General features: G+C 47.4%; 2 protein-coding genes and 1 non-coding gene across 5 annotated transcripts in view; 1 reads left to right on the plus strand and 2 right to left on the minus strand.

Moving 5' to 3' along the window:
• The window catches only part of DNAJA3 (DnaJ heat shock protein family (Hsp40) member A3), a 29,694-nt gene extending 16,568 nt beyond the window's left edge, over nucleotides 1-13,126 (minus strand). For 2 of the 3 annotated variants that reach the window (XM_015535809.2, XM_042971748.1), the window contains exons 1-5: nucleotides 12,885-13,126; nucleotides 6,725-6,858; nucleotides 2,375-2,458; nucleotides 1,447-1,641; nucleotides 195-347 (exon numbers count right to left, since the gene is read on the minus strand). In XM_015535809.2, the coding sequence (XP_015391295.2) occupies nucleotides 195-347; nucleotides 1,447-1,641; nucleotides 2,375-2,458; nucleotides 6,725-6,858; nucleotides 12,885-13,095 (777 nt within the window). In that variant the 5' untranslated portion in view covers nucleotides 13,096-13,126. Of the gene's footprint in view, nucleotides 1-194; nucleotides 348-1,446; nucleotides 1,642-2,374; nucleotides 2,459-3,866; nucleotides 3,952-6,724; nucleotides 6,859-12,884 lie in introns of those variants that run through there. The other variant, XM_042971749.1, reaches the window with a different exon arrangement.
• A 10,143-nt stretch (nucleotides 13,127-23,269) lies between these two features.
• LOC102969608 (coronin-7) overlaps nucleotides 23,270-25,304 on the plus strand; it is a 56,667-nt gene continuing 54,632 nt past the window's right edge. Inside the window, exon 1 of the mRNA XM_042971952.1 lies at nucleotides 23,270-23,467. Within this exon, the coding sequence (XP_042827886.1) occupies nucleotides 23,408-23,467 (60 nt within the window). The 5' untranslated portion in view covers nucleotides 23,270-23,407. The remainder of the gene's footprint in view (nucleotides 23,468-25,304) is intronic.
• Nucleotides 24,836-24,920, minus strand: TRNAH-GUG. The gene has a single exon. It is a non-coding gene; the product is annotated as a tRNA-His (tRNA).

Consider the following 25,304-nt stretch of genomic DNA (forward strand, 5'->3'; position numbering starts at 1 on the left):
TACTCTTGGGAAAAGAAAGATCTAGATAAAACAGTCCCACCTAGTCACAGACACTCAAAAGCACCAAGCACTGCCAGATAACTCTCCAAGGTTATCCACAGGAGTGTAGAAAAAGGGCCGGCAAGGGGTGTGGGGGGCCCAGAGGCGGGGGATCCCAGGCGGGGGGGGGGTGGGGGGCTCTGCCACACTCTCACCATGCCGGAGCCGCCGCAGTAATGGCAGTTCTGCATCTTGGTGCCAGGCTCGTTCCCCTTGCCGTCACACCGCTCGCAGGTGTCAGTGATGTTCACGGTGAACTCCTTGTTGACCCCCTTGGCAGCCTGATTAAACGTCAGCTCCATGATGTACTAAAGAAGTCAGAGGGCAGCCTGTCATCTTTGGTTAATTACCAAAGTGATCCTCCACTTTGAAAGTAAAGGAGGGCAATGGTCAGCGGTTTTCATTCACGTTACCTCTTCTTTTAAAGTGGGCTTTATTCTTTAAGACGGTTTTACACGTTTATAAAATTGAGAGGGAGGTATCAGGATCGCCCCCTGCCCCCACACATGCACAGCCCCCACCAGGGTCAGCATCTGTCACCGGGACGTCCATTTTTTATCAAGGATGAACCCACATGGACACATCAGAGTCCCCCAAAGCTCGTCTTTCACTTCAGGGTCCACCCTTGGTGGTGTATTTCCTAAGGGCCTGAACAAATGTATGACACGGGTCTGTTGTTACAAAATCATAGAGGACTTTCACTAAATGTGAAATTTCACCAAAAATCTTCCATGCCCCACCTGTTCATCTCTTCACCCAGCTACTTATTTTTTAACTCACCTGTCCTCTGCCAAGTAGGAATGGATGGGACTCGACTGACTCTGCCCTACATCTCAGGATTTTCAAGAGGGAGGGAATGCTTGTTTTAAGTGAAAATGTACTTTGCAACAAACTATTCACAGATAATATTTGTACATAGTCCTTATAGACAGCTCGAATGATCCCCAAACATAATTTAAGTCACAAAACATGCTCCCTCTCTCAGCTCTGATAATGTCTTATTAGGACATAAATATGCAAGAGGTAGAATTGGTGTTGTGTCTCCGTTCTGGTACCGAGCTCTTCTACAATAATGCAGCAAGCTCCAGACAAAACGCACCCGAATCATGGACCCTCAAAGCCTTCGCCTCAGGCTGCCTGATTAAGCAATTGTACAGCTAAAAAGGATTACCTACATGGTAATCCTACATGGATTACCTACATGGTTTTTCTTAAATATGGGAATTATTTCCTACCAAAATGGCTGCCTCCAGATCATTCCATCGAAGCTGCTTTGGGTTTTTTTTTTTTGTTTTTTCTGTTGTTGTTGTTGTTGTTGTTGTTTTTTTTTGAGAAAAAGAAACATAAAATGTTTGCCTCACAATGAGCGGCTAAAATGTGAATGATTCTTTAAAACAAGGAGCCTACCTCCTGAGGCTGACTGAATACACTCTGGAAATCCCCAAAAGAAGAGGATGAGAATTCCCCGAAGATCTTCCTGAAGAGCTCCTCGGGGTCGACAGTGGGGCCCCCTTTCCAGTAGCTCTGTCCGGAGGCACCGGCGTCCGAGCCCGCAGAGCCGTAGGTGTCATACTGTCTCCTCTTCACTTCGTCACTCAGCACCTACAGGAAAAGGCCCGGCGGTCAGGCGCCACCAGGTCTCCCGAGGCCCAGGACACGGCACAAGTTCACACCGTGTGTACAGGTAAGGGTGCTGGATCAGCATTAAATTTCCTGCTTTTGACAAGCGTACTGTGGTTAACGTAAAAGAATGTTCTTGGTCTTAGAAAATTCACACTCGAGTACTGAAGAATAAAGAGATACGGCGTCTGTGACGTACTTTCAGATGGCTGGGGGATGTGCACACTCATACAGCAGGTACACGATACTCTATGTATCCTGAGTCCCTACAGACCCTCTAAGTCTGGGAAGGTCGCTCTGGAACGGCTCAGCAGCCCGCCACAGTGTGCGCTTCATCCCTCTGACTACATTTCAAGTTCCTCACGGGCGGCCTCCTACTTTTACAATACGCACCATCCCACTAGACAGAGATGCCCTAAGGAGGGGGGTCAACAAATAAGTGTGGAATTAATTAATCCAACCAGGAGCTCCCAGACCTGGCTATAAATCAGATGACCTGGGAGCTCTGTTAATACAGATTATCAGACCATTTCCTACTGAGATTCCAAGTGAGATCTAGCAGGAGACCTGGGAATCTTTTCTTCAAGGAGGTAATCTGGTATGGGACAGTCTTCACAATGGACCTTATGACATGTCAGGTCACCCTGGGCAGCACACGCTGATGTACCCACACAGCTGAATGACAATGACTGCACACACAGGTAGGTCGCATTACCTCATAGGCTTCTGCCAGCTGGGAGAACTTCTCCTTGGCTTTGGGATCATCCTTGTTTGTGTCTGGGTGGTATTTCTTGGCCAGCTAAGGGAGAAAACCATAAATTACAATGGACACATGATGATTACTAACACTGGACCTCAAATAACAGTCACAATCTCACCTCCCTTACAGCATTAGTCTGTTTTGAGATTTTGCGACCAACAGCAATTTTTTTTTAATGTATGTTTGTTTGTTTGTTTATTTTTTGAGAGACAGAAAAAGACAGAGTGCAAGGGTGGGGTGGGGAAGGGCAGAGAGAGAGGGAGACACAGAATCTGAAGCAGGCTCGAGGCTCTGAGCTGTCAGCACAGAGCCTGATGTGGGGCTTGAACTCACGAACTGTGAGATCATGACCTGAGCCAAAGTCAGACGCTTAACCGACTGAGCCACCCAGGAGCCCCATCAACCAACAGCAATTCTTAAAACAAGGCCTAAGACTTTAAAATAAACCATCTCTTGCAGCAACTGGGTTACTCAGTCAGTTAAGTGTCTGACCAACTCTTGGTTTCGGCTCAGGTCATGATCTCACACTCTGTGAGATCGAGTCCTGCATCGGGCTCTGCGTTGGCAGCATGGAACGTGCTTGGGATCCTCTCTCCTCTCTCTCTGTCCCTCCCCCCAACCACATTCGCTCATGCTCGCTCCCTTTCAAAATAAATAAATAAATATTTTTAAAATGTCTTTAAAAAATAAATAAAAGTAAAATAAAATAAACCATCTCTTCAAATCTGACACATATACACATTTTTTAACCACAACAAATCTCTGCCAAAAAGAACAGATGCTTTAGAACTTGGGCACCTTTGTGAAAGCAGTGGAAAACAGTGTATCTGATATACCATCAACTATGTAAAAAGAGAAGAAAATAACTGGATACGTAGATGTATCTGCTGTACAAGTTATTTTGGAAAACATATAGCAAGCTAGTAACATTGGTTGCAAAAGGAGGGATGTAAGAGAACAGGAGGGAGACTTTCTACCGAATATACTCTTTTGTATTTGCTTAATTCTGAACAAAGGAAACGTACTGCCTCTTCAAAACACAAGTTTAAATATTAAAAAAGAGTAAAATCTCACTAGGCTGTCCGCAGCTGAACCGAGCCGCTCTAAAACTACGGTTACCCTCCAGGCACTCTGAGCAGTGCTGTGCTTTGCAGGTGGCTCACTGTTGGCTCACTGTTTGCTGCGGCTGCTGACCCCTTCCAAGTCTGGGTCACTACAGGTCCCTCACGTGAGGGAAGAAGGCACACGGAATCCAACCGCGGACGGGAGAAGTCATGTGGCTCGGATGCCACGCCACCAGCAGCTGGCTGTGGTTAGGGTGCAGGAAGTTAAGTGCACAGCCTCCGGGTCAGAGCGTCCGGATCCACTGTCTGTAGCCCTGAGACCCCAGACAGAATGTCACTAAGCACAACTTCCTCATCTGTCAAATGACGATAACGGTACCTACTCCACAGGGTTGTGGCAGGGATGAGATGAAACACCACATATTCTAAAATGAACACAGGGCACGGCCCACGGCGACATCAGCCATTATTAGGACACAGAAGGGAGCAGAGGATGTAGTCAGGAGGTGGGGGCATCTGGCAGGAATTTCAAATTTTCAACGACAAGCCAAAAAATCACTGATACTGAGTAACAGTATGCCCCAAATCACCAGGATGACCACCGGAAAATACAGCACTGAGGCAGAGAGCCTCAGAGCTTGCACACGAGATACCACGTCCATGGCTTAGGTGAAAAGAAAGAAAGGAGATGTCACATGTAAATAGTGCATTTGAGCCAAGACAAGATGAAACGGTGTCATGGCTCATAATGCCAAACGAGGATGCAAAGGAGTTCAAATTCAGAAAAGTACAAGGAGACATCACAGGGCTGTACGGGCCAGGCCGACTCCCAAAGACCCATGCTGGAGAAACAAGTACAATGACCACAACATGAAACAGTCGGATTTTAGACAAACATGATCACATGAGATTAACATGGCTTGAAAGGGAGTTGAGCATATTTTAACACAATTTTTAAACATCCATCACAATTAAGAAAAAAAAAAAAGGGAGGGGTGTCAGGACATTACCCACATCTGAGAAACATGATGGGATTCTTTTCTGTGATGGGGAACTCACTTCTACCCAAGGTGGGTTGTATCATGATGGACAGCCTTCACTGTTAGAAAGCTCTTCATCAGAATAAGCCTAACCACCCCTGCTTTTGGTTACATGGGTGACTTTAATCCTCTTCAACAAAACAGCCCAGCAAATAACTGAGGCTGGATATCATGATCCCGGAGAGTCCTTTCTTTATGCTAAGGGCCAGACAAACAGCTCTCGATCTTCCACAGGAGCAAAAGAAGAAATACGCGTCACCAAGCCTGCAAAGAAAGAACTGGTCATGTGCCATGCAACTCTGGTTTCCGGGAGGAATGAGGATGGTGGCAGGTGGCCAGAAACATCCACCCACTCCCCAAAGGCAGGCCGACAGAAGGAAGGCAGCGCCAGCCATCCAGAATGAAAAGAGCCATCAGTGGAAAAGGCAGAGTACGGCTCCACTGGCATCTCTGAGCTCAGTCCTGCTTCCGGAGACGCTGGTCCTCACAGCAGCTCGTGGGAGCACACCAGAGGCTGCATGCTAAGCCCCGGATCAGGGTCTCAGGGAACAGCCAGGACATCACGGTGGGCCACAAAGGCTGGTCCCAAAAGCCACGGCAAGAAACAATGGTGTACTCATGAGATTAGCTTAAGGAAAAGAGAGGCCTTTTTGCAGTATTTTAGTCTCATGTGTGACACATAGTGACTTATGGGACCTTGGGCGTAGGTCACAACCTCTCCAAGCCTCTGCCATGAGGATGAAATGACGCAATACACACAAAGCTTTCATCAAGTCCTGACCCCAGAAATTGCGTTGTAAAGACTACTTTAAAAATGTCGTTTTAAATTGCACAGTTTTACCTCACCTTTTTATTTCCACACCTAAAAACTTGAATGGGTCCCCACTCTCTTAAATTAAGTTTCTAGGGGTGCCTGGGTGGCTCAGTCAGCTAAGTGTCCGACTTCAGCTCAGGTCACGATCTCGCAGTTTGTGGGTTCAAGCCCCGCGTCGGGCTCTGTGCTGACAGCTCAGAGCCTGGAGCCTGTTTCGGATTCTGTGTCTCCCTCTCTCTCTGACCCTCCCCTGCTCATGCTCTCTCTCTCTCTGTCTCAAAAATAAATAAACGTTAAAAAAAAATTTTTTTTTTAAATTAAGTTTCTAGTGCTTGCAGAGGGACTCATGTGTTCCCTTGTGGTCCCGGCCTCCATCTTTTCACTGCTCTCCCACCCTTACATCAGGTACCTTACCTTCCAGTTCAAAGAGGAGAGACATGATATTCACTGTTCCCAAGCCAGGGTCTCTGTTTCCTAACCCTGTGCCTTTGCTCATTCCATTACAACATAAGTCTACCCAAAACCTATACCTGGGGTTCACAGCAGCACTACTCATAACAGCCAAAAAAAAAAAAAAAGTGGAAACGATCCAAACGTCCAAATGGATAAATAAAAATGTAGCCTATCCACGCATGGAATATTACTCGACCACTGAAAGGAATGAAGAACCGATACATGCCACAGCGTTGATGAAGCTTCTTTCCAGAGTGAAAGAGCCCATCACAAAAGTTCACACGATGTACGACTTCACTTCTGTGAAATGCCCAGAACAGGCAAATCCATAGCAACAGAAAACAGGTTAGTAATTGCAAAGGCAGAGGAGAGAGGAAACTGGGGAGTGAGTGCTGATGGTACGGGGTTTTTTTAAGCAGTTGAAAATGTACTGATTGTGGGGATGGTTGTAAAGCCTCTATGAATACATTAAAAACCAGTGAATTGTACGCTTTGAAAAAACATAAGGGAAGGGATTGGCTATCCAAGCCATGGCTGCTAGGTCTGGTCTTGATCAGTATCAGTTCACAAATATTAGGTTCAAAGTTTTTGTCGCCCTCCCCCGCCCCACACACAAAGGAAAACAAAATTTAAAAAAAATCAAGAACCTTGTAGTGAATTTTCATACAAGTTACAAGGCACAGAATAATTTTAAATACGAAAACAGCTTTGGAAAAAGATTTTTAAAAATTTGGGTTCTGCCTCTTTTTCTGAAGTGTTAACCAGTGGGACACTATGCACCTGAGGGACAGTCCAGCAAAGCCCATCACCTCATTCTACACTGTGAGCCACATGTCACCTACACGTATGGGCATACACGCTGCACTGGTGAGCAGACTAGACTGACAGCATCCCTTCTACAGTCTTGTCCCTAAAATCTGGCTTCCATACAGACCTGGTAATACGCTTTCTTGATCTCCTTCTGGCTGGCATTTCGGGGCACTCCTAGTATCTGGTAATAATCCTCTTTGGCCAAAGGGGAGCTCGTGTGGAAGGATGCAGTACGAACAAAAGGGTAACTTTTTACTCCTAAAAAAGAAAAAAAAGGAAAGACAATCACTCTGGGAATGTGCTCAACAAAAGGAAGCTGTGAGTAAACACCCAGCCAGGTTACACCTATGAAGGAACGGAGGTCACAGCTTAGGGTCAGCTTTCCCCCCAAGCCCGCTGGAGACCAAACTCACTGCACTTCAAAGATGGCCAAGGCCACTGTGTACAATGAACATAAAACGAAGAGTACTGGGCAGGGCTAATTCTGCTGGATCACAACACAGTGAGGTCGTACCCTCATGTCTGCACCCCGGATGGGGGCTACACCGGGGGGGGATGACTAGAAAGGGACCTAGCTCCACTGTCACACTACCTGAGCACTTGCCATGTGCCACGTACCTTCATACGCTGTCTTCCTTAATGCTTAACAATTCTCCAGGTTCTTTGCCTCCACCATACAACCTTGGGGATGTGGTTCTGGGGTGGTTCTCAGAGTGTGGTCCCTGGACCAGCAGCATCATCAGCTTGTTGGAAATGTCCATTTTCAGGCCCCACCCCTGAGCTGAATCAGAGACTCTGGAGGTGGGGTCCAGCAGGCTGTGTTTAATAAGCCCTCCAGGTGACAATTCTGCCACATGCTCAATGTGAGAACTAAAGAACTAAAGAAACGGTACTCAGGGTGCCGGGTGGCTCAGTCGGATGAGCAGCCAAGTTTTTTTTTAATTAAAAAAAATTTTTTTTTCTTTCAATGTTTATTTTTGAGACAGAGCATGAGACAAAGCTCTGAGCTGAGCTGTCAGCACAGAGCCCGACACGGGGCTCGACCCACGAACCACAAGATCATGACCTGAGCCGATGTTGGATGCTTACCCCCTGAGCCACCCAGGTGCCCCTATTTTTTTTTAACGTTTATTTATTTTTGAGAAAGAGAGACAGAGTGTGAATGGAGGAGGGGCAGACAGAGGGAGACAAAGAATCTGAAGCAGGATCCAGGGTCTGAGCTGTCAGCACAGAACCTGATGTGGGGCTCGAACTCACGAACCACGAGATCATGACCTGAGCCGAAGTCAGACGCTTAACTGACTGAGACACCCAGGCACCCTGAGAGGCTGACTCTTTATTTCGGCTGGGGTCATGATCCCAGGGTCATGGGATCAAGCTCTACATCGGCTCTGTGATGAGTGTAGAGCTGGCTTGGGATTCTCTTTCTCCCTCTGCCCCCCTTCCCCACTCGCACTCTCTCTCTGAAAGAAAGAAAGAGAGAAAGGAAGAAAAAGAAGAAAAAATGGTTCTCAGTGTTTAAGGTCACAGATCTAAGAGAATCTGATAAAAGTGCTGCCCCTCTCCCAAAAAAAAGAAAACAAACAAAAAAAACACCTAAATAGACACACGGGGTTAAAAGGCCCTATGCCTGAAACTAACTAACAGCTAACTGGGGTCAAAGCCCAAGGCAGAGAGCCACATGCCCTGCCCCCCTTCATGCTTCTGGCATCAGCAGTAGGAGGAACGTCCACTGGCGGACACATCCACTCAACTGCCCTCTGTGCACAGAGCAGAGAACTAACTTGGACTGGTCTGTCACCAAGTGGAGCAGGAGGAGCTGCCCCACAACTTGAGCCCTGCCTAACCTCCAACCCATTCCGTGACAACTGAAGACACGGGGCTGGGAGCGGAAGGGAGCCAAGTAAGAAAGAGCATGAAGATCATGACAGCTCCAGGTTTCTAAGTCGAACTTCAGCCTACAGAGAAGGTTCTGGATGCACCATTCATTCATTCAGTAAATACTCACTGAACATGTACTACTTGCCAGGCACTGAGTTCTGTGCTGGGAATAGGCAGCAGACCATTCAGACACTGCCTTCCTAGAGCTTACATTATTCAAGATATTAATACTGTAGTGGCAGGGAGGATACAATGTGAAGACAAGACCAAAGCCAGCGCCCTCAAGGAGCTTACAGTCCACAAGGGAGCGTGGGAGACAGTGTACAAAGAAACAGTACACAAGGACATGAACAGTGAGAACACACATAGGGTCACCTAACCAGGGTTTCTCAACCTCACAACATTGAGGATGGTATTGGATTCCTCTTGGTGAAGGGGCTTTCCTATTGTTATGGGCTATGTCTCTTAATTCATACGTTGAGGCTTTAATCCCCAGTGCCTCAGAATGTGACTGTATTTTGAGGTAGGATCCTAATTTTAAGTTTTCATTTATTTAAGTAATCTCTACACCCAACGTGGGGCTAGAAGTCACAATCCTGAGATCAAGAGTCTCATGCTCTTCTGACTGAGCCAGCCAGGTGCCCCTGGAGGTAGGATGTGTAACAACTCTGCCAAAACATTGATCTTGGACTTCTAGCCTCTAGAAATGTGAGGATAAATGTGGTTCTCTCTTATGGCATCCCTGGCAAACTAAACTACTTATATGTCAAAGGATGTTCAGCAGCACCAGCATCTTATAAGTAGTACACTCTACTGCCCCTCTACCCCTGTCACAAGAGAGCAACTAAATGTCTCCAGACATTGCCAAATGTCCTTTGCAGGGCAAAATCATCCTCAGTTGAGAAGCACTGACAACCCAACTGAAAAAGTTCAGGAAAGGCCTTTTAAGGCAGCTGCTGTTAAACTGTAGAAATTAGCTAGGCTAAGGAAAGGTTTGAATCTGCCCAGAACTACACCTATAGTCCTTATGTCATTTGCAACAGATTCCCCTTATATTTTCAAAAGTGCCTCATTTGGCTGCTAAGTCATAGATCATCTTTGGTTCACATGAAAGTTCACATGCACCTAATAACTGCATGATGTAACTTGTATACATTTTATACAAGTAGAGATGTGGTTAGAGATAATGATGCTGATTAATGAGGCCTAGGAATAGGCAAAGGGCCTTTGAGCTATCCTAAGGAGTCAAGATTTTATCCTGAGGGCAACAGGGAGTCACTGCAAGTGTTAAACAGGGAAGGGAACGCCTTTGCATGAGAAAGAGCTCTCAAAAACAACCCACAACAAACTGGAGGACTGGGAGACTACTTAAAATTAATCTGAGCACAAAACATAACCAGGAGTGTTGAGGGATATCCAGGAAGGGGGCCAAGGTAACCAGACAGGAGGACGAGTAGGAAAGAGTCAGAATGATGAGAAATCAGAAGCAGCAAGTCAATCTCGACCTTCAGTATCCTCATACTGTTTCCTGTCCCGCACCCTAGACCCCCCAGAACACAAGGAGCAGACAGCGGGGAAATAGTGGGAGTTAGGCGACCAGAGAGGTCTTTCTTTGGTCAGATTTGAGAGAAACAGAGCTAGCGGCCTAGTGCTCCTATACTGAGTCCCTCTTCACTCAGGAGTGAGGGGCTGCCCTGGTCCTGTCAGCCCCCACCACCCTCAGGCTCCTTACAATCCAGGAAGAGACTGGTAGTGGCAGCTCCAAGAACGTGAGCAGAGACCTTGGACTCAAGAAACACTGGGATGTAACAACGTAACGTGCAAAACTGCATGTGAATAAAGACAAATCACATTTAACTATTACAAATTTGATGACTTTTGACATTATCCAAAAAGCACCAATGGTTAACAATAATTAAAGTTCATTTGGTGCGCCTGGGTGGCTCAGTCAGTTGAGCAGCCAACTTCGGCTCAGGTCATGATCTCACGGTTTGTGAGTTCGAGCCCCACGTCGGGCTCTGTGCTGACAGCTCGGAGCCTGGAGCCTGCTTTGGATTCTGTGTCTCCCTCCCTCTCTGCCCCTACCCCACTCACACTCTGTCTGTCTCTCCTTCAAAAATAAATAAACATTTAAAAAAATTTTTTTAAAATAATTAAAGTTCATTTAATGGACAAACTTTCCCCCAAGAACAATGTCTTGCCCTTTTTAGAACCCAGAATAGGATCAGCCTCCAAGTCACTCCAAGAATGACTAACCCAGAGTCAAATAACTAAATTTTTTTCTGCCCTGGGAGAAAAGTTGTAATTAAAGTGTTGTTTTATGTCCTCTAATTGTATTACTAGATTTGAGAGAACATCAAAGACCCATGTTTGGGAGCTGAGTTGATGACTTTAGATGTAATAACAAGAGTGTGTCTTGAAGGATGTCATCTCTCAAAAATATTCATCATGTGATACAAAACATGCCCATTCTGGGCTATGTGCTGATTGCAGTTCCTTTTTTTTTTTTTTTTAATTTTTTTTTCAACGTTTTTTATTTATTTTTGGGACAGAGAGAGAGACAGAGCATGAACGGGGGAGGGGCAGAGAGAGAGGGAGACACAGAATCAGAAGCAGGCTCCAGGCTCCGAGCCATCAGCCCAGAGCCCGACGCGGGGCTCGAACTCACGGACCGCGAGATCGTGACCTGGCTGAAGTCGGACGCTCAACCGACTGCGCCACCCAGGCGCCCCGATTGCAGTTCCTTAGTAAGGGTCCCCCAAAGGCTCAGTACTCAGTGCCTATCTCTCTCATATATACACAATCAACAAAAATGCTCCCCAAACTGGTACAAATGTACTATGAACAGAAATAGCTTAATAATTACCTAAGGAATAAATGAACAAAAAGATGCAGCCAAATTCTATTTAAAACAACATTGACATTAGAAAAAGTTAGCAAAACTTGAAACTTACCACTTTTGCTCATACTGAGAAATACACCATGACATCACTCCGAATAACCCTGAAGAAACCTGAACAGACTACTGCTCTACCCGTGAGGAAATATTGGTGGCAAGAGCAGAATTAAAAAATGGGATCACTTGACCAAAACCTCATCCAATCTCTCTGTTCTCTGCTGTATCCCCAGTAACTAGAATAGTGGCCAGCATATGGCAGACTCTCAATAAATACCTGAGTCAATGAACAAATTTTTACAGTTAAGGAAACAGGGGTTCAAAGAGATTAAATAACTCACCCAGGTCCCCCCCCCCACACACACACACACACACTGGTAGAGGTGAGTTTGTTCACTTTACAAAAGAATAACGATTAGTGATGCTTTAATGACTCCCTTATTACACAAGCATTACAAAATTGCACCCCAACAGGCAATTATCTTGTGTGGGTTATCTTGTCAGGGCCTGTTAATTCATTACCTTTGTAAATATATAGATAAATATCACTTGCACAAATTGTAGGGAACACAACCAGTAAGACAATTCAGACACATGGTTGGTTATTCAGTGTTTCCTCCTTCCTCCTAACAGAAGTCATCCAACACAGAGCAGAACCATCACAGACAAGCACCTAAAGGCTTAATACATATCACTTCGGTATCGCCTCCATCAATTAAGAAAGCTGGTTTTGAATGAGGGCTCTACCATCTTTTCACTTTGTCACTTTCTACAAGTCGTTTAATATCTAGGCTTAAGCTTCTTTGTCTATAAAATGTAATAGCATCTATCACATGGAAATGACCCATGCCGGGTACACAGAAAAGCGCTCGATAAATGTTAGCTTGTATTTTTATTACAGTTGCCAATTTAAGAACTTATAAAAGACTACTAAGTGTATCCTTCGATTAAAACCACGTGACGGAAAGAGCGTGAGCTATTAAAGGACAACTCTACTCTTTTAGGTTTATGACCTTGGGCGGGTCAATTCTTCTTGCTAGAACCTCAGTTTCTCGTTCTTTAAAATGGGGATGACGACTCCATTCTTGCAGGGTTGTTACCACCAAGTGAGATGGGGCACAAAGTACCTAGCACCGTAACAGGTGCTCACCGAATGGCAGTTACCTCCCCCCTTCCGGCTATAAGGTGAAGGGAGGAGACAGGACCGGAATAGGGTAAGGGAGCAGTGGCAGGCTGGAAAGAGGCTTCTAGAAATGTTGATAGAGAAGAGAAGACTGTAGGCCTACGGAACATTTCACTACTGCCGCCGAGGGCTCCATGCAACTCTCCCTGGTTTACCATTTCTCAGTAGCCATTTGGGCCTCTCTGCCTCCTGCTCGCCGGTCTCTCCAAGCAATTCTGCATACAGGTCAGAAGATACCGTCCACCCCGCTACCCCCGTAGCCGAATCGAGTCAGTCCCTTCTGGGCCTTAGAGCCCCCACTCGGGCGCTGGAGCCTGCCCTCACCTTTGAAGCTGACACCAGTTCTCAATGTCAGCAGCGCCCCGGAGCCTCGAGCTCTCAGGGAAGGCGAGAATGCAGTGACGTTCAGCTTGTGGCCCAGTGAAGCCCCCACCACGTCCTCCCTGGGAGGCCGGGCTCCTCTCCCCGCTGTAGCCGGCAGCCGCGGGGACCCCACAGCCACCAGCAACCAGCGTGTGGGGCACCGCGCCGCCATCTTGGCCCAGGGACACTGCGCCTGCGCCACCCGGCTCAAGGAGGCGTCGCGAAGACAGCGCGCCGGCGCTGCGATGGCGCTTCCGGAGGCGGGGCCCGTGCGCGCGCACACGCACAAGCGCAAGCGTTGCGCATGCGCAGCAGCACCCAATGCGACTTTCTGGTTGCCAACAACGAAATGAGGCTTCCTCTGAGGGGTGCAACTAGGTATGCGTGCCGTGAAGGACCTCGTCATTCTGTGATGTATAGCCAATATTGTACCTTATCTATGTAGATACGTGGTTGAGTGTGTTCGGTTATAACTAGTCTCAGGATCCCCGCGAAGGGCCGGACTACATATCCCGGCGTGCAATGCTGCCGTCAGTCGCGCAGTCCCAGCATGCAGTGCGCGGTCTTTTCCCCCTGACCTGATGCTGTAAGTGTTGCGTGAGTGTTGCTCACTTTGTGTCAGCGTGAGCTCGTGGGGGCCTCTGCGCTACTTCCAAAGCCTGGCCTCAAGCTCACTTTCTCTCCAGCTGATTCTCCGTGGGGCTGACTTTGATCACTCGGTTCTGTCCTGAGCGTGTTAAGGCTCCTGCAAACCTGTGATGAACTTGCCAGTCGCCAAGGGAGAGCCGAGCCCCGCACAAACGAATTTAATAAACGTGGTGAGCACCTACTGTGTTTCACGCACGTTGTCGAGTCCTGGGGATACAACGGTGAATGACATGCCATCCCTGCTTCGGGGGAGCAAACTCTGAATCGAGAGAGACCGGCTCCTTAGCAACTGACATAACGTGATCAGTGCTCTTGTAGATATAAACCGTGTTAGAGACACGGAAGTGAGGGGTTTCTGGAACAAGTTGCGGAGACTAGAGTGTCAGGGAAGACATCTGAGAGGTAACATTCCAGTTGGACTTTGATGAAAAGTGCGTCAGATAGAGATGGAGGGGAGAAGTATTCCAAGCAGCAGACACTTCAAAAGCAGATGTCTCAGAGGTGCGAAAGTGATTGCCCTGTTTGCCTAAGCCCTAAACTTAGGGTGTGTGACTGGAGATGAGGCTGGAATCTGGCCCAGTAAGCGTTACTAAGGAGTTTCAGCTTACACACCCCCGACCACCACCCCAAACAATAAGAAGGAAACCTGAGGATTCACTGATGGGTTTAGGATGAAGTGTGCTCTTTGCCACTTCTACCCATTGTACCCAAATTTTTGTGGATGTGGATGTTAATCTGCATAGATAGCCATAGCTTTCATTGATCAAATTCTCCACAGGCTCTGAGTTTCAAAAAGGTTTAAAAACCACCGGTGTAGTGAAAAAGTTACAAGGCTATTTATTGTAAAATATAAGGAGAAGTTGAGAGTTTGGGCTAGGGAAGCTAGCAGTGAGGCCTTTTAGAGAAGGCAAAGCTTGTCGTGAAGTGAGAAGTGGAGAAACGAGTTCATTGAATATATTCAATCGATACTTAAATGTTTTCAGCATAGTGATTAAGAATATGGGCCTTGGGGGTGCCCTGCATGTGGCACTTGATCTCTGGGTCGTGAGTTCGAGCCACACATTGGATGTGGAGTTTGCTTAAATAAACTTCTAAAAAAAAAAAAAAAAAAAAAAGAGGGGTGCCTGGGTGGTGCAGTTGGTTAAATGTCTGACTCTCAGTCTCGTCTCAGGTTATGATCTCACAGTTCATGAGTTCAAGCTCTGCATTGGGCTCTGCGCTGATGGTACAGAGCCTTCTTGGGATTCTGTCTCTCCTTTCTGCCCCTACCTCCCTTGTACGCACGCACTCGCTCATGTGCTTTCTTCTCTCTCTCTCTCTCAAAATAAGTAAATGAACTTAAATTTTAAAATTAAAAAAAAAAAAAAAAAGATTATGGGCCCTGGAGTCAGATTGCCAGGGACTGAATCCCAGCCCTGCCACTTACCGGCTGTGTATCCTTGGACAACTTAGTTTACCGCTCTGTGTCTCAGTTGCCTTTCGGTAAAACGGGGACATATTGGTAACTACCTCAAAGGACCATCTGAGGAATGAGTTGAGATAGTCCTTGTGAAGGCTTCATACTGTATTCGGCATATAGTAAGTACTCAGTACATGTTAGCTGTATGTACTAGGCTCTGTGGTAAGCACTGAGAATACTAAGCAGGATTCAGGCACTTTTACTTACCAAGAGGGAGCCCAAAACCTAGGGGGAAAGAGTGGGGGAGGGTTTTGGTTGAGAAGTACAACTTTCAGGAGTAAATGCTGACAGCAAGAGGCAAAAAGACTTGCATTTACCACGTCAGAGGGAGTTAGGAACCAGAGAAAAGCTCACTAATATGAAAACTTTTGTCAGCTTTGTAACTTCCTCATATTTTTGGTATTTTAGTTTCCCCCCATCTATTTCCGCATCGTGATTAACAGTAAAATTCCACACTAAAAGGGGGTGTGCGTTCTTATTTTAGGGGATCACAGGAAGGCTGATTGCTGGGGAGCCCACCTGCCCTTGAGGAAGCGGAGAACCCCAAGGAAATGGAGTGGGTGCTGGTGGCTACCCAAGGAGAGGAAGACAGGTTTTTGGGAGGCCTCCAGAAAGACTCCCTGATGAGAGCAGCCTAGGTCTGTACGAGGTCCCCTTCACTGCTAGTCACTACAGAGAAGCCGGAGATGATACAGTTAGTAAAAAACATGGGTAAGTTACAAGCCTCTGGAAATCCTCACAACAGAGGTCCTTGGTCCATGGTACCTGGATCACCTTGATTTGATAGTTGTTGGGGGCTAGTGAATAAGCGTCTTTATGTTCCCCCACCGCTAAGCTGAAAAACGCAGGAAAGGAGCTGGTTTGGGGAGAAAGATGGTGAGTCACTGTTGTTTGGACGTGTCATGTTTGAAATGTCTGTGGGACCAATTTCAGGTACTTGGTGGCTATGGAGAGATCTGAAAACTTCAGCTGTGTTAAGAACATTCTCTTTCCAGGGGTGCCTGGGTGGCTCAGTCGGTTAAGTGTCTGACTTCGGCTCAGGTCGTGATCCCACAGTTTGTGAATTTGAGCCCCGCGTTGGGCTCTGTGCTGTTAGTTCAGAGCCTGGAGCTTGCTTTGGATTCTGTGTCTCCCTCTCTCTCTGCCCCTACCCACTCATGCTCTGTCTCTCAAAAAATGAATAAACCTTAAAAACAATTTTTTTAAGAACATTCTCTTTTCAGTTCACAAAGAACTTTGTCATATTTTCTATTTTGATCACAATCCTTTGAAGTAAGGCAAAGACTAATATTCCCATGTTTAGATAGGGACTCCTCCCCCACCCCCGCATCTCTGTGCAACCCTCCCCGCCCCCCCCCAGCCCTGCCCAAACAAAAACATCCACACACAACAAAACAAACTCTGAAAGATGAGGAACTCATCCAAGGTCACAGAGCCAGTGTATAGGTGAGCCAAGATCTACACTCAGGCCCCTAACAAAACCCAGAGCTCTTCCCTTTAAACCATGCACCTTCTTGTTATTGTGATCAATAACTCTGGTTGAAAAGCCCTTACTAGTTTACATTGTACTTTCTCATGCTGAATCTCCTCTGCTTCTCACAACAAAAGCGGGGCAGGGCGTGTATTTATTACCACCCCACCTACAGAATGTTTCACTGCCTTCCAAGGACTTCAGCTGTTAAAGGACACAAAATGACCCATCCTAGGCTTGTTGCCAACAACTAGAATGAGCACATGGGCGGGCCACGCCTCCCCATGGCCCCCAGGCAGAGTGTGTCATGTGTCCATCACCCACCCACCCCCCTTCTCCAGTCTAAAGCCAAAAGCCGTAGCTTTGAGGAGAAACAAATGCTACTTGCAAAAGACGCACAAGACTCACTCCACCTCTGCACTTGTAGCTACCCTGTCCCACTGGGCTCTTTGCCACTCTCCTGAGGCAGTGAGATCAGTGAGAGCTAGTAGGGAATTTGAAGTATGGTCTAGTCGGTGATTTCCTGCAGACTCTGACTACCCAAACCACAATAGGACTAGAGTCCATGGCCACCCCATGAGCTGGCTGCTCTCCTCCCCTGGTGAGTGAGGGTCCCTTCCAGGGAAGACAGAAGGGCCTGAGCCAGTCTCTTCAGAGGCAACAAGAGGCAGCTGTTTCTCTAGTTGTAGCATTTCTTTTCCTCTCCAAGAGGATACGGGACAATTCCAAGGAGGTGTGGAATGTGTAACTCAGATGTGTGACCCTGCACGAATGACATCCGTGTGGGTGCAGTTTCCTTACAGAACAACAAAATAATCAAGGTGCAGTGTCACACTGGGATGGGGGATGGGGCGTCCTCGCCTTGATCACCTGGGTGTTCCCCAGGGGGACCTCCATGCTGATAATTTCCTAAATGACCTTTTAAATAAACCACAGGTGTCTCTGGCTCGCAGCTAAATATTATTCTGCCCAAATGAGGCTTAAACTTAATGTTTCATAAACCTGAGAAGTGAAAGGGGCCCTTTTAATGTTTGTTTATTTTTGAGAGAGAGAGAGAGAGAGTGGGAGCAGGGGAGGGGCAGAAAGAGACAGAGACACAGAATCCAAAGCAGACTCCAGGCACTTAAGCTGTCAGCACAGAGCCCGTTGTGGGTCTTGAAGTCAGGAGCCATGAGATCATGATGTGAGCCAAAGTCGGCTGCTTAATGGACTGAGCCACCCCAGTGCTCCCGAAAGGGACTCTTTTAAAGGAAACAAACAAACAAAGATCACAGACACGGAGAATAAAGCTCCAGATCCTCTGGCAATCAGTGGACTCCAATGTGAAAAACATCACCTTAGCAAATGACAGTCTTTTCTATGAAAATGCCCTTTGGTTGTAAATTATCACCACAAAAGTCAAATTTTGTGTCTGTCAAAATATTTCACGTGTCACTGTAAAAAATCAGATCACTAGGTATAGTAAAACTTCAGAGCTCCAAGAATACATGGGTGCACCTCCATTTGAGACACGACGAAATAATAATGCAGGTTGCACTGTCTCTCTGGGATGGGATATGGAGTGTTTTTCCCAATTTTTGTGATGTATTTTGCGCATTGAAAACATTTCAATGTGCTCACACTGTCTCCCTCTCTCTCCAAAGTAAATAAACATTTTTTTAAATTAAAAAATAAATAAGAAAATAAAAACATTTTTTGGGAGGGTAGGGGGGCACCTGGGTGGCTCAGTCAGTTAAGTGTCCGATTCAGCTCAGGTCATGATCTCACAGTTCGTGAGTTTGAGCCCCACATCGGGCTCTGCACTAACATCTTAGAGCCTGGAACCTGCTTCAGATTCTGTGTCTCCTTCTTTCTCTGCTCCTCCCCCACTCACTAGTTTTCTCTCTCTCTCTCTCTCTCTCTCCCCCTCTCTCTCTCCCTCTCCCTCTCAAAAATAAATAGACATTTAAAAATTTTTTCTTGTTTTTCTGAAGTTTTATTTATTTAAGTAATCTCTAAATCCCGGGTGGGGCTCGAACTCATGACTCCAAGATCAAGTGTCACATGCTCTTTCAACTGAGCTGGTCAGGTACCCCCAACATGCATCTTAATAAACAGTCATTTCAGGGGCAGATAACTAGATCTAAGAATTTGTTGTTTGCACTGAATCTGGCCTCATCTATCCTCTTGCAAAAATTTTGATTTTTGATTCAAAATTTTGATTTTGATTCACCACCATCCATTGAAACTCTACACTCATAAACAACAAACTCCCCATTCCCTCCTCTCCCTAGGCCCCTGGCAACCACCATTCGACTTTCTGTCTCTATGATTTTATTTATTTATTTATTTAAATTTACATCCAAATTAGTTAACATATAGTGCAACAATGATTTCAGGAGTAGATTCCTTAGTGCCCCTTACCCATTTAGCCCATCCCCCCTCCAGTAACCCTCAGTTTGTTCTCCGTATTTATGAGTCTCTTCTGTTTTGTCCCCCTCCCTGTTTTTATATTATTTTTATTTCCCTTCCCTTACGTTCATCTGTTTTGTCTCTTAAAGTCCTCATATGAGTGAAGTCCTATGATTTTTGTCTTTCTCTGACTAATTTCACTTAGCATAATACCCTTCAGTTCCATCCACGTAGTTGCAAATGGCAAGATTTCATTCTTTTTGATTGCCGAGTAATACTCCATCGTGTGTGTGTGTGTGTGTGTGTGTGTGTGTGTGTGTGTGTGTGTGTATACACACCACATTTTCTTAAAAATTTTTTTTTAATGTTTATTTATTTTTGAGAGAGACAGAGACAGAATGCGAGTGGGTTAGGGGCAGAGAGAGAGAGGGAGACACAGAATCTGAAGCAGGCTCCAGTCTCTGAGCTGTCAGCACAGAGCCCAACGCGGGGTTGAACTCATGAACTGTGAGATCATGACCTGAGCTGAAGTCGGACGCTCAACCGACTGAGCCACCCAGATGCCCCTATACCACATTTTCTTTATCCATTCATCCATCGATGGACATTTGGGCTCTTTCCATACTTTGGCTATTGTTGATAGTGCTGCTGTAAACATTGGGATGCATGTGTCCCTTTTTTTTTTTTTTTTTTTAATTTTTTTTTCAACGTTTTTTATTTATTTTTGGATCAGAGAGAGACAGAGCATGAACGGGGGAGGGGCAGAGAGAGAGGGAGACACAGAATCGGAAACAGGCTCCAGGCTCCGAGCCATCAGCCCAGAGCCTGACGCGGGGCTCGAACTCACGGACCGCGAGAACGTGACCCGGCTGAAGTCGGACGCTTAACCGACTGCGCCACCCAGGCGCCCCTGCATGTGTCCCTTTGAAACAGCACACCTATATCTCTTAGATAAATACCTAGTAGTGCCATTGCTGGGTCGTAGGGTAGTTCTATTTTTAGTTTTTTGAGGATCCCCCATACTGTTTCCCAGAGTGGCTGCACCAGCTTGCATTCCCATCTGTCTCTGTGATTTTGTCTAGTCTAACTACCTCATATAAGTGGAATCATACACTATTTGTCCTTTTGTAACTGGCTTATTTCACTTAGCATAATGTTCTTAAGGTTCATCCATGTTATAGCATGTGTCAGAATTTCCTTCATTTTTAAAGCTGAATAAAATTCTATTATATGTATATACCACATTTTGCTTATCCATTCATGTATCAACATACACTTGGATTGCTTCCATGTTTTAGCTTTTGTGAATAATGCTGCTATGAATGTGGTTGTACAAATGTGTTTTTTCTGACCCTGCTTTCAAGTATTTGGGGTATATACCCAGAGGTGGAATTGTTGGATCATACGATGATTCTATTTTTATTTTTTTGAGGAACCACCATACTCTTTTCCACAGTGGCTGTACCATTTTACATTCCCATCAACACACTGTGGATTCCCAACAGCACAAATGTTCTGATTACTCTACATCCTTGAAAACCCTTGTTATTTTCTAGGGTTTTTTGTTTGTTGGTAGTAGCATCATCCTATTGGGTGTGAAGTGGTATCTCATAGTGGTTTTGAGTCGTTTATTTATTTATTTATTTGAGAGAGAGAGAGTGGGGGAGAGGGGGAGAGGGACAGAGAGACAGAATGCCAAGCAGGCTCCACGCTGATCCCAGGATCATGACCTGAGCTGAAAGCAAGAATCACTCAATTGACTGAGCCACCCAGGCGCCCCCATGATAGTTTTTTTTTTAACTGTTTATTTTCAGAGAGAGGGAAAGAGAGTGCACGAGCAAGGAAGGGGCAGAGAGAGGGGGACAGAGGATCTGCAGTGGGCTCTGCCATGACAGCAGACCAGGACCTGAGCCGAAATTGGATGCTCAACTGACTGAGCCACCCAGGCACCCTGATAAACAGATTTTTTAATTTTTCATGGTTTTTTCTTTTTTGCCTAGATCTTTTGGTGTCATATCCAAAAAAAACCAAAAATCATTGTCAAATCCAGTGTTGTGAAGCTTTTGCCTTGTGTTTTCCTCTAAGATTTTTATAGTTTTAGATCTACAGTTGATTTACATTTGAACTACAATGCATAATGTCTGAATGTCCCCTCCCGGGAGACTATTAAGCAAATTCTGCTGATGCAAAAAGAGATTACTGCATACCATAGATTTAAACAATCTACATTAGCAGATGATATTAAGCTGTTAATAATTGTAATTCTAAAAGCAATATCCGGTATGGAGGAACCTCAAAAAAATGTAAGTACTATATGATCCCACAACCTCACTTCTGGGTATATATCCCAATGAATTGAAAGCAGGGCTTTAAAGAGATATTTGCACATCTGTGTTCAGCGCAGCATTATTCACTACAGCCAAGAGGAGGGAGAACGCAAATGGCTGTTGCTGGATAAACAAAATGTGGTATATTAATGATATATATTCTGTGGTAAATACAGTGGTATAATAATCAGACTTGAAAAATCCTAAAAAATAATAATGATTTGAAAAGGGGGGGGGGGGAATTGCCTGGCTGGCTCAGTCGGTAGAGCACATGACTCTTGTGTGGGTTTTTTTTTTCTTTAAGTTTATATTCTTTTTTTGTTTGTTTATTTTGAGAGAGAGGGAGAGAGTGTGTGTGCACATGCATGCACAGACAGGGTAAGGGCAGAGGGAGAGGAGAGACAGAGAATTCCAAGCAGGCTCTTCAATGTAAGCACAGAGCCCAATGTGGGGCCCAATCTCATGAACCTTGAGATCATGACCAGAGCCGAAATCAGGAGTCACTTAAGAGACACTTAAGCAACTGAACTGCCCAGGTGCCAGGAGCATGTGACTCTTGATCTCATGGTTGTGAGTTCATGCCCCACACTGGGTGTAGAGATTACTTAAAAATAAAAAATAATAATAATAAAAAAAGGTAAAGTCAAACTAATAGAAAGTAGAACGGTGGTTACCAGGGACTGGTGGGAAAGAAATGAAGGGCTGTTGTTTGACAGATATAGAGTCTCAGGATTGCACAATAAGGTTGTGCACAACAGTGTGAATGTCCCTAACAACTATACACTCAAAAATAGTAAATTTTATATGTTGTTTTTCACCACAATTTTAAGAAAAAGAAGCAATATTGGCAGTAATTGAACACCATAGCCATCCCAAGACTGCACTGCTGGTGCCTTTTCCAAAGCTGCTGCAATTCCAGAGTCTGAAGAGTAGCAGCCTTGGGAAAGCTGTACTTTCAGCAGCAGCCGGACTGCTTAGAATTCCAAATTCCAGGCCTCCCTCAACTGCACTGGCATCCTATTTTTAGTATATGGAGATCAAAGTCGTGGCTCTTAACTCCCTTGGTAGGATGCAGGGAAGTAGCCTTTTAGTCCTCATAGTTTACCTGTAAACACTGTAAAAAGGAACTTGCATTTGTGGGGTCCATTGGTGCCCTCCACCAGGCCAAGCCTTCAGAATCACCCTGTAGGCCGGTAACTCCAGCTAGGCGGCTAGGCCGTTCTCTAACATGGGCTTAGGAAAGGTTATTTTCGCGGCAATCATTCACATTCCTCAGATCAAAGTCCCTTTTCCAGACACGCCTGAGCAGGTGTTCTGTCTGTTAGCAAGCAGAAAGCGTGTTCTGGAATCATGGACTCAATTTTCAAAGCGCAAACAAATGCTTGTGGAATGAATGGCCCCAGGTGGAATGAAGCTTGTTCTCTTTTCTTCCTGAATGACCCGGGGACTAAGCAAGCCGCCGGTGGGGTGCATGTGTTATTAAAGGTATTCCCCATTTTCCTCATCTTTCTCCCTTTGGGTTTATTTGTAAATCATACATTGATTTCCTTGCAGGGGTCAGTCCTGCCCCATCGCGCCCTGCAGCCAAGACGTGCCCTAACTGCCGGGACGCTGGAGGCCCCAGCCCGGCCTTCAAGTCCACCTGGCCTAGAGAGGGCCCCGCGGCTGGGATACGCCTCAGACCCGGGTTCCCGTTCCTCCCCCAACTGCCACTCGTTAGCTGTGTGACCGCGGCCAGCGCCTGCTCTGTCCTGAGCACGGTCCCAGTATCCGAAATGGGGCGGGTCCACGTCTGCCCCGTCTCCGCCCCGGCCGCGCCCCGCATACCCCGGAGCCTCCCGTGACAACCCCCTGACTGCAAAACCTGGACGCTGCCCCCCGCCTGGGAGCACGCCCCGCAGAGCCGGGGACGGCCAGACCCGCACGCGGCACGTGACCTCCTCGCCCGCGCGGCTAGCCCGCCGGCATCGGGGCGTGGCCTCACAGGACAGCTCTGCGGCGATTGGCCGGGGGCGGGGCCAGGCGAGCCGGAGCGGGCTGTGATTGGCCGGGGGCGTTCCAGGGCGTGGCCGCGAGAGGGGTGGCCGCGGGCGGGGCCGGAGGCGGCGGGAGTCACGGCTGGCTGTCCGTGCACCTGAGAGCCGACGCCCGGGTCTTCGAAGCTGCGCCCGCCGCCTTCCCCGTCGCCATGAGCCGCTTCAAGGTGTCCAAGTTCCGGCACATGGAGGCCCGGCCGTCCCGACGCGAGGTGAGCCCTGCCCGCTGGATCCGCGCCCCTGCCCCTCCCCCTCCCCAGACCCGCGCGGGGACCCCCGAGCCCTCCTGCCCCGGAGCGCCCCCTTCAGGCCTGGGCCCGGCGTCCGGGTTGTTCCGTCGCACCCGGAGGGCAGAGTCCGGCGGCTGCCTGACCCGGTCTCTCTCTCTCTCCTCTCGAGAGATCCGCGGTTCGCCAGCTCCCCCGCCTCGCCCTGGGACCCCCAACTGGTGTAGCCAGCCCGACCCGGCGGAGGCCTGAGGCCTGCGAGGCTGCCTGCCTTCTCCGCTTCCGGTCGGCCTCACTGGGGAGCCGCGGCCGGGCGCTGCTGGCACCACCTCCTCCCTGCCGCCCCGATCGGCCCTGCCCGGGGCTGGGGTGTGGAAGGGATGCCTCTCTCTCCCCTGGCCTCCGCAAGTCCGGGTGTGTCAGCTGAAGAACAGGAGCCCCTCAGACAGAGGCGCGCCCCTCCCTCGGGCTTCCGCTGGCGCTTCCTTCTCTCGTGGCTGGCGCAAGAGCAGCTCTTCTCTTACTGGGGTGATGCTGCCAGGGGCTGGGTGGGGTCTGGGGAGGCCCAAGGAGGTGGAGCCCAGAGGAAGAGCTGAGCCAGGTGTTAGGGGGCGTCTCAGACCCCCGGAAGGGCAGCCGGCCTGATGAGAGGTATGCTTTAGAGATGATGCCAGTCCTGGTCTGCTGCTCCCAATGTTATTTGGAAGGCTTAGGAACTGACCTCTAGTAACCCCATCAGCAGCAAAAGCACAGCAGGGTAGCCTGGGGCAGAAGCCCAGTTTTCATCCTCTGGACGATATTTCCTCTGTACTTCCCCTCTGCTCCTGAAACCACCACTGTGAACACGACCTCACTTTCCTTCCTCTGTACTGCCTACACCCCTGTGAGGGAGACAGACAGCAAGCAGACAGGCCTTCAAGGGCACTGCAAGTTGTAGTAAGTGCCCTGAAGAACACAGGAGCTAAATGGCCAAGTGGAGGTCATTCTCAGTACAGTGGTCAGGGTCAGCTGCAGGGAGGAGGTGACATTTAAGCTGAGACCAGAAGGGTGAGAAGCAGCCAGATACAAGAAAAGTAGGGTGGAAAAGAGCCTAGCAGAGGAATGGAAGGTGAGCCCCGGGTGGATGGGGGGCAGTGTTGGGGAAGCAGGGTGTGTCACCTGAGTCCAGAGCCATCCTGCAGAGCTCAAGGACCACAGGAAGAAGTTGGATGGTTTTCTTTAAAAAAAAAAAAAAAAAGCTTTTAAAAACGTTTATTCGTTTTTGAGAGAGAGAGGCAGAACACAGGTGGGGGAGGGGCAGAGAGAGGGAGACAGAATCTGAAGCATGCTTCAGGCTCTGAGCTGTCAGTCCCCAGCCTGACGTGGGGCTCGAACCCACGAACCGTGAGATCATGGCCTGAGCCACAGTCAGATGCTTAACCGACTGAGCCACCCAGGCCCCCCCAGTTGGGTGTTTTCTGAGTGCGGTCAGGAGCCATTAAAAGGTTGAAAGTGGAGAGCATTGGGTAGAGATTGGCTCAGATTTGCATTAATACCGTCTTTCTGAGTGCCATCAGCGCTCCTTGAAAGGGTCTCGAGTATACTTGATGGGCCTTGGGGCTTGTTCCAGGTGGGCCTTAGTCCAGCAATGTAAACAGTCAACCATGGGACCAGGGATTACAGAGAAAGCTTTAAACACTTTAGGTTAGGGAGAGGGGAGGACAGGTGATCTGTTCTCCTTTTCAGAGATATTCCCTGTCACTCTGAACAGTAAACATGAATCAGGAGGAAAAAATAACGCAAGAAGGTAATGTTCTACCCACGGCAGGTGAACACTGAAATA

The sequence above is a fragment of the Panthera tigris genome, chromosome E3 (assembly GCF_018350195.1).
Source record: "Panthera tigris isolate Pti1 chromosome E3, P.tigris_Pti1_mat1.1, whole genome shotgun sequence".
In the NCBI taxonomy this organism is placed as follows: domain Eukaryota; kingdom Metazoa; phylum Chordata; class Mammalia; order Carnivora; family Felidae; genus Panthera; species Panthera tigris.